Here is a 12156-nt window from a genome sequence, read left to right on the forward strand (position 1 = left end):
ATAATTATCTTCAAAGTAGAGTGTAATAATTGCCTGGAAGCCTTTATTTATGGTTAAATAGCATGCAGAGCAACTCGAGATAGCCCATAAACCACAGCACTTAACTCTCTCTAACTGCATACACTTATGATTAGGCCATATTTCTTGCTATACAACAAAGAATCAACACTTCTGCTGCAACCAAGAATTAAATATAGCCAATGCAAGGCACAGAGCATTAAAAATATACATCTTTCTTTCCCTGGGAACTCCCAGCAGTGCCTTAAATATTCTCCTTTAGTTGCACAGTGACTGTGGCTCAGTGTAAAATGGGCATTCTATTCTACCTATAGAAAGAAAATGCAGCATCAGAAACAGCAGAAAATTACCCCCAGTGCCTAAAAATGCTAAAAAAATTATTTAGATCACCGCAGCTAGATTACTAGCTTCACAATAAATGCATATAATAAACTTTTGTCTGGCTTGTCTGGCAACCCAATTATAACCACTTACTACAAAATGTATTCTTTTTTTCTTTTAAATGCTTATACAGCTATTCAAAGAATAACAGGCGTAGGCCTGCAAAATACAGACGACATAGAAAACTAAAACTCCAGCCTAGCTTTGGGAAAGAGCTGAAACTATTTCTGTTTTATCACTTGGGTGGTATGGTTAGCGCCATTGTTCAAATTCCAGCTCAAAGCGGCCCTGATCTCAGAACTTCCTCTCTGCTCTAAAAGATACACAACAGCATAATAACCTTTAAACAAAAAAACATTTCTTTGTTACAGCTGATGCAAATCCTAAAATAAAACTGCACTGTTTCTACTTCCTGATTCATATTGTTAACTTGCTGTTGTGCTTTCAAATGAGCTTATCTGCCATCTCTGCCGTGGCAGTCATGAGACACAGGGGAGAGGTCAAATTACAACTTGTGATTAGGTACAAATGAGGGGGAATTAAACAGGCTAAACTCTCTCAATACATACAGGGTGCATTTCTCTGATGTTTTTTTTTTGTCTTGTGCAAGAGTGCAGGACTTTAAAGGCAATCTGGAGCAAGAGGGATACGGAGGCTGCAATATTTATTTACTTTTAAACAATACTAGTTGCCTGGCAGCCCTGCTGTTCTATTTGGCTGCAGTAGTGCCTAAATCACACACCTAAGCAAGCATGCAGCTAATCTTGTCAGATTTTTGTCAGAATCATCTAACCTGCATGCTTATTTTGGGTCTATGGCTAAAAGTATTCGAGGAAGAGGATCAACAGGACACTCAGGCAACTTGTATTATTTAACCACTTCAGGTCTAGAGCAATTTTCACATATCAGCACTGCTCCCATTCATTCACCAATAACTTTATTACTCCTTATCACAGCTAAATGATCTATACATTGTTTTTTTTTGTTTAGTAAATACCTTATTTTCTATGCATTTTAAAGCGAAATTACGGTAATTTACAAGAAACAGTGATTAGTACAAGTTACACCCATAAATTTTATTTGCTTATCCATTCTGGTTATTACAACATTTAGATTATGTTCCTAACACAATGAATGGTGACAATATTGTATTTGGAAATAAAGGTGCCTTTTTTTTTATTTCTCATTGTACACCATCGATGATTACGAGACCTTATTTGCAAAAATAACAGAAATATACCCTCATGGTATACATATTTAAAAAGCCAAGATCCTAAGGTAACAATTCATGTTTTTTTCTCTTATATTCTGTCACTTTGTTGTCATTTTACAAGTCTTTTATTGTGGTACAGAATATGTGAAAATTTAATTGCATTTGATTCAGTTTGTGACTAAAAAGAATACACAAGACATGGGCCTCGACCCTAAAACTTTCTAAACTCCATTTTACAACTTAGGTTAAAATGTTACCACATGTCTCTTGTAGTTTTGCTAAGACTTTCCCAAGTTTGATCATAATTTTTGAAAATGACTTGCGTTGGATTGAGTTTGTCCCTACCCATTTTTTATGTAACGTGTGTCCAAGCTTTAAGACACACCAAAATGTATTTTACTTACGTAACTAGTCACGATTAAAATGATACCACATGTGCCTCATTAAGTAACAAATTGGTGGGGCAGTCCCCACAACTATACTGGACATATATATCCGTCCAGGTAGGTTTAAGTGGTTAAAAAAGGAAAAAAAATTGGCAGCCTCCATTTCCCTTATTTCAGGTGCCCTTTGAAACACACCTGAACTGAGAGGGATATGGAGGCTGAATTATTTATTTCCTTTTAAACAATGCAAACTGCCTGGCTGTTCTGCTGGTCATCAGGGGTGTGATTCGGACACTACTGCAGCCAAAGAGATCAGCAGGACTGCCAGGAAAATGGCATTGTTTAAATGGAAATAATATGGCAGCCACCTATTTCCTCTCAGTTAGGCCTCCTTTCCACGGACTGTTGAGCTGTGTGCTCAGCAAGCAGTTACTAGGCAGAAGTAAGCAGTTATCATGCAGCAACAAGCAGTTACCAGGCAGCATTGAGCAGTTGAGAGAGTTTGAGAGGCATTTCACTGCTTATCAACAGTTCGTGGAAAGGAGGCCTTAAGGTGTACTTTAACCACTTGCCCACCTCCCACTACCTATGGGCATCGGCAAAGTGGCACCCCCAGGACCGCGTAACACCAATCGTCGGCGGCTCCTGGGGGACTGAATTGCCAGGGATCATCTGCCGGCATTAGGCTCTGCCCACCCGTGACGTCAACCCGCCGGCAGGTTGTTAACCCCCGATCTGCCGCATAGTAAGCGTATAATACGCTTTGTAATGTTTACAAAGTGTATTATACAGGCTGCCTCCTGCCCTGCTGGTCCCAGTGATCGAGGGACCATCAGGGCAAGAGGCAGCCCTTGCTGTAGTAACACACACACACTGATCCTGCCCCCCCGATCGCCCACAGCACCCCTCAGACCCCCCCTGATCACCCCCTCAGACCACTGTTTGCACCAATCACCCTCCTAATCACCCATCAATCACTCCCTGTCACTATCGGTCAACGCTATATTTTAGATTAGGTCCTAAACTGCCCCCTGGGGGCTTTTGATCACCCCCCACCCCCTCAGATCCTCCCCAGACCCCTCCTTCACCCACTGATCACCTGTCAATCACCCATAAATCACCCCCCATCACCACCTGTCACTGCCACCCATCAGATCAGATCCTAACCTGCCCCTTGCGGGCACCTGATCACCCGCCCACACCCTCAGATCACCTGCAGACCCACCCTTAGATCACCTCCCAAGTGTATTGTTTACATCTGTTCTCCCCTCTATTCACCCACTGATCACCCATCAATCACCCCGTCACTGCTACCCATCAGATCAGACCCTCATCTGCCCCTTGCTGGCACCCAATTACCTGCCCACACCCTCAGATCGCCCTCAGACCCCCCCCCCCCCCTGATCACCTCCCTAGTGCATTGCTTGCATGTATTCCCCCCTCTAATCACACCCTGAGACACCCATCAATCACCTCCTGTCACCACCTGTCACCCCCTAGCACACTTACCCATCAGATCAGGCCCTAATTTGCCCCTTGTGGGCTCCTGATCACTCGGCCAAACCCTCAGATCCCCCTCAGACCCCCTTCCGATCACCTCCCCAGTGCATTGCTTGCATCTATTCTCCCCTCTAATCACCCTCTAAGACAACCATCAATCACCTCCTGTCACCACCTGTCCCCCCCCCTGGCAATCCTATCCATCAGATCAGGCCCTAATCTGCCCCCTGTGGGCTTCTGATCACCCGGCCAAACCCTCACCCGCCACACCGCAGTGACAATTTTTTTTTCTGATCATTGCTGGTCTCTACGACTTAATTGTGGCTGAGACCAACCGTTATGCCACACAATATGCAACCGCCAATCCAAGAAGCTACCATGCCCAGCCTTTTCAATGGAAACCACTCCAAGTTTCCGAATATAACATTTTTTGGGGCCTTCTCCTTAACATGGGTCTAGTCAAAAAGTAAGTATTGCGGTCTTATTGGTCTACGCACCCAATACATCACATGCCCATGTTCTCTGGTGCCATGTCCAGGTCACGATTTGAGAACATCCTGCGCTTCCTGCACTTCAGTGACAATACAACTTGTCATCTAAGAGGCCACCCTGGTTATGACCGGTTCCACAAAATTCGGCCCCTCAGACAACCTGTCATCAAAATTTACAGATGCTTATACCCCTGAACAGTCATTTTGAGGCATCTGGTTTCCAGACTACACCTCACGGTTTTGGGCCCCTAAAATGCCAGGGCAGTATAGGAACCCCACAAGTGACCCAATTTCAGAAAGAAGACACCCCAAGGTATTCCATTAGGTGTATAATGAGTTCATAGAAGATTTTATTTTTTGTCACAAGTTAGTGTAAAATGACACTTTGTGGGAAAAAACAATAAAAAATAAATTTCCGCTAACTGGTGCCAAAAATTTAAATCTTCTATGAACACACCATACACCTAATGGAATACCTTGGGGTGTCTTCTTTCTAAAATGGGGTCACTTGTGGGGTACCTATACTGCCCTGGCATTTTAGGGGCCCTGAACCGTAAGGAGTAGTCTAGAAACCAAATGCCTCAAAATGACCTGTGAAATCCTGAGGGTACTTATAGGGCTTTGGGCCCCTTAGCGCACCTAGGCTGCAAAAAAGTGTCATACATGTGGTATCGCCGTACTCAGAAGTAGTATAATGTGTCTTGGGGTGTATTTTTACACATACCCATGCTGGGTGGGAGAAATATCTCTGTATGTACAATTGTGTGTAAAAAAATAAAATTGCCATTTACAGAGATATTTCTCCCACCCAGCATGGGTATGTGTAAAAATACACCCCAAAACACATTATACTACTTCTCCTGAGTACGGCAATACCACGTGTGACACTTTTTTGCAGCCTAGGTGCGTTAAGGGGCCCATCATCCTATGAGTACCTCTAGGATTTCACAGGTCATTTTAAGGCATTTGGTTTCTAGATTACGCCTCACGGTTTAGGGCCCCTAAAATGCCAGGTCAGTATAGGAACCCCACAAGTGACCCCATTTTAGAAAGAAGACACCCCAAGGTATTCCGTTAGGTGTATGATGAGTTCATAGAAGATTTATTTTTTGTCACAAGTTAGTGGAAAATGACACTTTGTAAAAAAAAAAAAAAAAAACAATAAAAATCAATTTCCGCTAACTTGTGACAAAAAATAAAATCTATGAACTCACCATACTCCTAACGGAATACCTTGGGTTGTCTTCTTTCTAAAATGGGGTCACTTGTGAGGTTCCTATACTGCCCTGGCATTTTAGGGGCCCTAAACCATGGGCAGAGATTGCCACCCACGGAGTTCAAGCTTTTCTGTAGCAAGACTGAAATGCACAGCTACATCCACCACTATTCATCAGCAAAGATGTGATAGGCGAGATATGGTGCTAACAATGTATTCAATATCTTAGTGGCTTTTTTTGCATTGAGAAGGTAAATAGCTGGACATTTTCCCTTTATATTTCAGAAGATGTTTCACTACGAAGCCAAATGGTTTACCCAGTTCAAACAAACAAAAGAAAAGGCCCAGTATTCCTAAAGAACATAAACTGTGAATTTTATTTGAACCACAAAAAAATGGATTAGTAAAAGAATATCAACTAGTATAAAAAAAAAAAAAAAACACTAAAAGGTTCAGTTGAAACAGACTTATTATCCTGTGGCTATACCATGACCTAAAAAACAAAAAACAAAAACTTCATACAGACTTTGGAAACCTTAAAGAGGATCTGTAATTTAAGAAAGTCCCTCTGGGGATACTTACCTCAGGAGGGGGAAGACTCTGGATCCTAACAAGACTTCCCCATCCTTCTCCATCCCTCCGTTAGCCTGCCTGGTTCCCCCCGAAGTGCGGTGAGGTAAATATTTACCTACCGTGATCCTGCACAGACACACTAGCCGCTCTTCCTTCAGGTTAAGGTGGAAATAGCTGAGCCCGATCGACCCACTCTACTGCACAGTCGCAAATCCATTTGCGCCTGCTCAGTAGAGCGGATACTATTAGGTTCGGCTATTTCCGCCTAGTCCGAACGAAGAAGAGCCGCTACTGCGCCTGCGCTGAATCCCGTAGAGGTAAATGAATCAAGCCTCGTCAGGCTTGTCGGGCAGGATTGCAGGTGGATTCAGGAGAGCCAGCGCTAGATTCCCTGCAGCTACAGGCATGGGGAAGCCTCATTGGGACCCTGAGGCTGCCCTCTCCCGTGGTAAGTATCCCCCAGAGGTTTTTTTTTTTATTACAGAATCTCTTTAAGGTCTAGTTCACAGTGGTGGGTTGTAGTATGGTGGAACGGGCACTTTGTAAAGCAGCTTACCGCACTGCAATGCACCATGTATATGATGTTCACAGTGCAGTGGTAGCATTGCCGTATAACGGGTTGCGGTATGGTAACGCACTGAACGCAGTGTGTTACAGCTAAATGTACGTGTTAACAGGTACGGTAAAGCCTATTTTCATTGGCTGTATGCTTCACTGTATGCGATAGAGCGCAATGCATGGATAACGTGCGGTACGACTTTTTCATTCTGTTGCTTTCCTGTTATAGAGGAAACACAACGTAACGTCTCACTGTGAACGTGGCCTAGGGCAACAGAATGGAATAGGTGAACAAGTGAAAAGATGCAGAAGTTTTGCACACAGTCTACTCCAAGTATATTCAGGCAACATCTGCACTGCCTATCATAATTGCCTGTCAAGGGATATCAGCCTATAGTTGAAGAATAAAGAGGATGCATGTGTGAAAATATGTTGATGAATCATATTAGAATTGCCCAGTACTGTAGCTGCTATTTGCATGGCTCTGCTCCGTGTTGAAGAGTGATAAATTACAGTCTAGGTTTTTGGACATCTGCTAGAAGTGATCATCTGTTGCAAGAAAGGTAATTTATACGTAGCATATCCACCTTACCTGCCCATTACTGATCACAGCCATTTGCCCTGGTAATAATTTTAGGACTTCACGACAGTACAACGCTTGACTCCTCAGTAAGTCTATGCCAATAGTGTTATATTTCTTTTCAAAAGCATCTCCATTCATTTCCTAACAAAAAAACAAAACAAAACAGAACATGAGCAATACACAATTGATATAAACAAGATTTATCAAAAATCATGACAGCATCCTTCCAAACAGATCTCAAATCTTCAAATAAGCAGTTCCTATTTACTACTTTCACAAAAGACTATTTAATCCAAAGCAGGATAGAAGGGTAGATTTACACTTCATCAATAAGGTTCCACACTGTTCTAAGGAGAAAGGATGAATTACTAAAGGAGGTGTGGAATAAAGAGCATCGACCACTATGCTCATTTCAAATATCTATCTACCTGTCAGGTAAATATGAATTTAGTAAAGCAGTAACTCTTCTGTATCTGGTTGGAGTTTTGGCATCCTACCTATAAAGACGCATTGAGGCATAACGGTAAAGCCACATCGCATCCCTTTGCAAGAAGAGGTTTTCAAGCATAACAAAATAGGGCAACAGGGAAATTCGGGTGCAGTGTGAAGCTGCTAGTAGAATATCATCAATACTGCCAATATTCTACTATTGGACAATGGATGATTGCGATAATAGAAAATCTGTAGTTTTACCAATACAGGTAGTCCCCAGTTAACGAACGAGATAGGTTTGTTTTTAACCTGAATCTGTTCTTAAGTCAGAACACTGTGCCATTTCTGCCCCCTGTACCTCCTCTGTGCCCCACTCTGTGTCACCTCTGCACCCTGTACCTGCTTATATAAGTTTAAAAGCCATTTTTTCTTTTAATTTTTTTAAATCGATTTTCCCAAAAACTACAAGTCCAATTTGAGAAAAAAATGTAGGCTCGTTCCCATGGAAACACAGAATCCATGCCGTTCGTATTGGCGGGACGTTCGTAAATCGGGCGTTCGTAAGTCGGGGACTACCTGTATTCTATTATCTCTTCACCGAACCTTCCTCTCACACTAACCCTCCCTGTATCAACTCTGAACACTAACCTACCATAATCTGAAACCTACCCTAACTACTAACACTAACCCCCCGCACTCCACCTATGGCTAACACTTGCACCTGCAAGGTAACTTATCCCGGTTGCTGCTATCTATGCTGTAACCTCATTGCTAGAGATGTCGCGAACCTCCGATTTTCGGTTCGCGAACTTCCGCGGAACCGCAATAGACTTCAATGGGGAGGCGAACTTTAAAAAATAGAAAAAATTATGCTGCCCACAAAAGTGATGGAAAAGATGTTTCAAGGGGTCTAACACCTGGAGGGGGGCATGGCGGAGTGGGATACATGCCAAAAGTCCCGGGGAAAAATCTGGATGTGACGCAAAGCAGCGTTTTAAGGGCAGAAATCACATTGAATGCTAAATTGCAGGCCTAACGGGCTTTCAAACATCTTGCATGTGTATACATCAATCAGGGAGTGTAATTAGAGTACTGCTTCACACTGACACACCAAACTCACTGTGTAACGCACCGCAAACAGCTGTTTGTGTAGTGACGGCCATGCTGGACTACTGCGCAACATGGCGAGATTGCTCTTCCTCACTCAGTGATGTCAGGTAATGTGTGACTTCCTTCTCAAGTCTGCCATTTGTGACCCCGGGTAATGGCCGGGGAATGAGGGATGGAATCCGGTGTGGAGCCTGAGAAACAGCTACCACTACATATCCAAGGAGGGCAGCAGGCAGGCATGCACGCCCGCCCCGAGGTAGTGACCAAAAATAACAATACAGGAGGCGGACTTTCGAGGCCCTGCTGTGTATTTGAAATGAATTAACTTTAAATCCTTTAACGGGAATCCGTTATGGAGGGCAAGTCTGCCATTGTCACCGCGGGGAATGAAGGTTGGATTCCGGCCCGAAGTGGGAGCCTGCTGAGACCCATGCTGTAGCTGCCCTGACCGTGCTTTGCAGACCAGGCATCTGTGGTCAGATGGACCCTTGAGCCAGCGGCAGACAAACCAAGTCGAAAGCATTTGCCAAGAATGTTTTACGGAGGGCAAGTTTTTTTGCCCTTTTTTTAAATTTTTTGAAAATGATAGATGGTTGTATTTTTAAATTGTTTGAAAGTTTAGATGGTTGTATTTGTAAATTGTTTGAAAGTTTAGATGGTTTTATTTTTAAATTGTTTGAAAGTTTAGATGGTTGTATTTTTGAATTGTTTGAAAGTTTAGATGGTTGTATTTTTAAATTGTTGAAAAGTGTATCCATTCTTCCTCCCCCCAGCCACGAACAATACCATGGGAACGTGGAGCAGCAGAAGCCCCCTGTGACGGCTGCCACGGTTGTTCTCCGCGGCTTGTCTTTTGAGGGGTGCTGCTTTTCCTCAGGTGATCTTGCCATAGTTGTTTGTGCCTTCTCTCCAGGTGCCTTCGTAAAGCACTTGTCCCTACGTGACAGTTGGCCTTTCCACGGCTCAATTTTTGCTGGCAGAAACAACAGATGGCTTTGCTCCGATCTGAGACACACACGTTGAAAAATTTCCAAACCGCTAAGCCCCCCTGGGCTGATGGCGCTACGGTGGCATCAGCAGCTGAGGTTGAAGGGCATGTTGGCTGTCTGGCCATAGCGGGCGATACATGGCGCCGGACACTGTCCCCAGCTGTTTCTGAGGACGAGCACCCTCTGCTTCTATCATGGAGTCGTCTCCTCCTAGTCCTCTCTGAATCCTCCTCTGAACTGTCCCCCTGGTCATCTCATCTACCGGGAACATATGTGGTCATCATAATCCTCCTGGCCAGCTGCGCTTTCCTCAGAAACCTCCTCAACTGCACCAACTTCAGGTGGTCCATCATCCACATCTACACACGTTACGTCCATACTATCGCCACCTAACTCAGACGTAGGAGGTGATGTACCTGCACCTTCTTCTTGTTGTTGCAGTAGTGGCTGTGAATCGGTGATTTCACCACCACCACCACCAAATAACCCCTGCGAAGTGTCAAATGCAGCGGATGTGGTGCTTGTTGTAGCGCTGGTGGCTGCGGGAGATGAGGTGTTCTGTGTTAAATACTCAATCACCTCCTCACAATTTTGGGAAGTGCCTTCTTCTGAGCACTGTATTTTGGGGCAGGTCCGCACGAAATCACAGCAACACCACCTCGCACAGACCTGCCAGTGCCTGGTGGCCTTCCTCTGGGTCTGCCTCTACCTCTTCCTCTACCTGGTTTGTCCATTTTGTCCATCTCGGGGGGATGCTAGGTATATGCAGTGAGCTGGGTTTACTCAACACAACAGGTAGTTATGTGCACTGATGAGGTGGGTTCAGTAAACGCAACAGGTAGTAGGTATATGCAGTGAGCTGGGTTCACTCAACACAACAGGTAGTAGGTATATGCAGTGAGCTGGGTTCACTCAACACAACAGGTAGTTATGTGCAGTGATGAGGTGGGTTAAGCAAACACAACAGGTAGTAGTAGGATGCAGTGAGCTGGGTTCACTCAACACAAAGCTAGGTATATGCAGTGATGAGGTGGGTTAAGTAAACACAACAGGTAGTAGGTATATGCAGTGAGCTGGGTTCACTCAACACAACAGGTAGTAGGTATATGCAGTGAGCTGGGTTCACTCAACACTACAGGTAGTTATGTGCAGTGATGAGGTGGGTTAAGTAAACACAACAGGTAGTAGGTATATGCAGTGAGCTGGGTTCACTCAACACAACAGGTAGTAGGTATATGCAGTGAGCTGGGTTCACTCAACACAACAGGTAGTAGGTATATGCAGTGAGCTGGGTTCACTCAACACAACAGGTAGTAGGTATATGCAGTGAGCTGGGTTCACTCAACACAACAGGTAGTAGGTATATGCAGTGAGCTGGGTTCACTCAACACTACAGGTAGTTATGTGCAGTGATGAGGTGGGTTTATTAAACACAACAGGTAGTAGTAGGATGCAGTGAGCTGGGTTCACTCAGCACAAAGCTAGGTATATGCAGTGATGAGGTGGGTTAAGCAAACACAACAGGTAGTAGGTATATGCAGTGAGCTGGGTTCACTCAACACTACAGGTAGTTATGTGCAGTGATGAGGTGGGTTAAGCAAACACAACAGGTAGTAGGTATATGCACTGAGCTGGGTTCACTCAACACAACAGGTAGTAGGTATATGCAGTGAGCTGGGTTCACTCAACACAACAGGTAGTAGGTATATGCAGTGAGCTGGGTTCACTCAACACAACAGGTAGTAGGTATATGCAGTGAGCTGGGTTCACTCAACACAACAGGTAGTAGGTATATGCAGTGAGCTGGGTTCACTCAACACAACAGGTAGTAGGTATATGCAGTGAGCTGGGTTCACTCAACACAACAGGTAGTAGGTATATGCAGTGAGCTGGGTTCACTCAACACTACAGGTAGTTATGTGCAGTGATGAGGTGGGTTAAGTAAACACAACAGGTGGTAGTAGTAGGATGCAGTGAGCTGGGTTCACTCAACACAAAGCTAGGTATATGCAGTGATGAGGTGGGTTAAGTAAACACAACAGGTAGTAGGTATATGCAGTGAGCTGGGTTCACTCAACACAAAGCTAGGTATATGCAGTGATGAGGTAGGTTAAGTAAACACAACAGGTACTGGGTATATGCAGTACTGGGTAGTACAATGTGCAGCTCCCTGTCACACACACAGGCAGTCAGTCACTGAATGTGCTGGGCTGCTGGCAGTGGCACACACACACTATCAATTAGCAAGGCTGTGCATGCAACAAAAGTGCCAGTTTGACACAGTAAAAAAAAAAAAAAAAAAAAAAAAAAGTACAGGATGAGCTCTGACAAGAGCTAGGGTGCTATAAAAGCAATAACAATCAGCCAGGAGCAAACTAAGCAGCCAAGAACCGAACTAATCTGTCCCTAGAAGAACAAGTCTGCAGCAGCTGTCCCTTTCCTCTCACTAGCAGGCACACGAGTGAGTGTAATGGCCGCCGGACCCTGCCTTATATAAGGGGGGGGGGGGGGGGCTCCAGGGCTTACTGTAGCCTAAATGGCTACAATGTGCCTGCTGACTGTGATGCAGAGGGTCAAAGTTGACCCTCATAGTGCATTATAGGGCAAATCGAACTTCCAAAAAAGTTTGCCTGACGCAGGCGAACGCTAACCCCCAATGTTCGCCTGGAACCGTTCGCTACATCTCTACTCATTGCCTCCTGCACC

At 44.4% G+C, this 12156-nt stretch overlaps 1 protein-coding gene across 3 annotated transcripts in view; it reads right to left on the reverse strand.

Moving 5' to 3' along the window:
* UGGT2 (UDP-glucose glycoprotein glucosyltransferase 2) overlaps positions 1-12156 on the reverse strand; it is a 379277-nt gene that overhangs the window by 139922 nt on the left and 227199 nt on the right. For all 3 annotated transcript variants that reach the window (XM_068267932.1, XM_068267930.1, XM_068267931.1), the window contains exon 22: positions 6929-7060. In XM_068267932.1, the coding sequence (XP_068124033.1) occupies positions 6929-7060 (132 nt within the window). The remainder of the gene's footprint in view (positions 1-6928; positions 7061-12156) is intronic.

This window comes from Hyperolius riggenbachi, chromosome 2, assembly GCF_040937935.1.
Source record: "Hyperolius riggenbachi isolate aHypRig1 chromosome 2, aHypRig1.pri, whole genome shotgun sequence".
NCBI lineage: Eukaryota > Metazoa > Chordata > Amphibia > Anura > Hyperoliidae > Hyperolius > Hyperolius riggenbachi.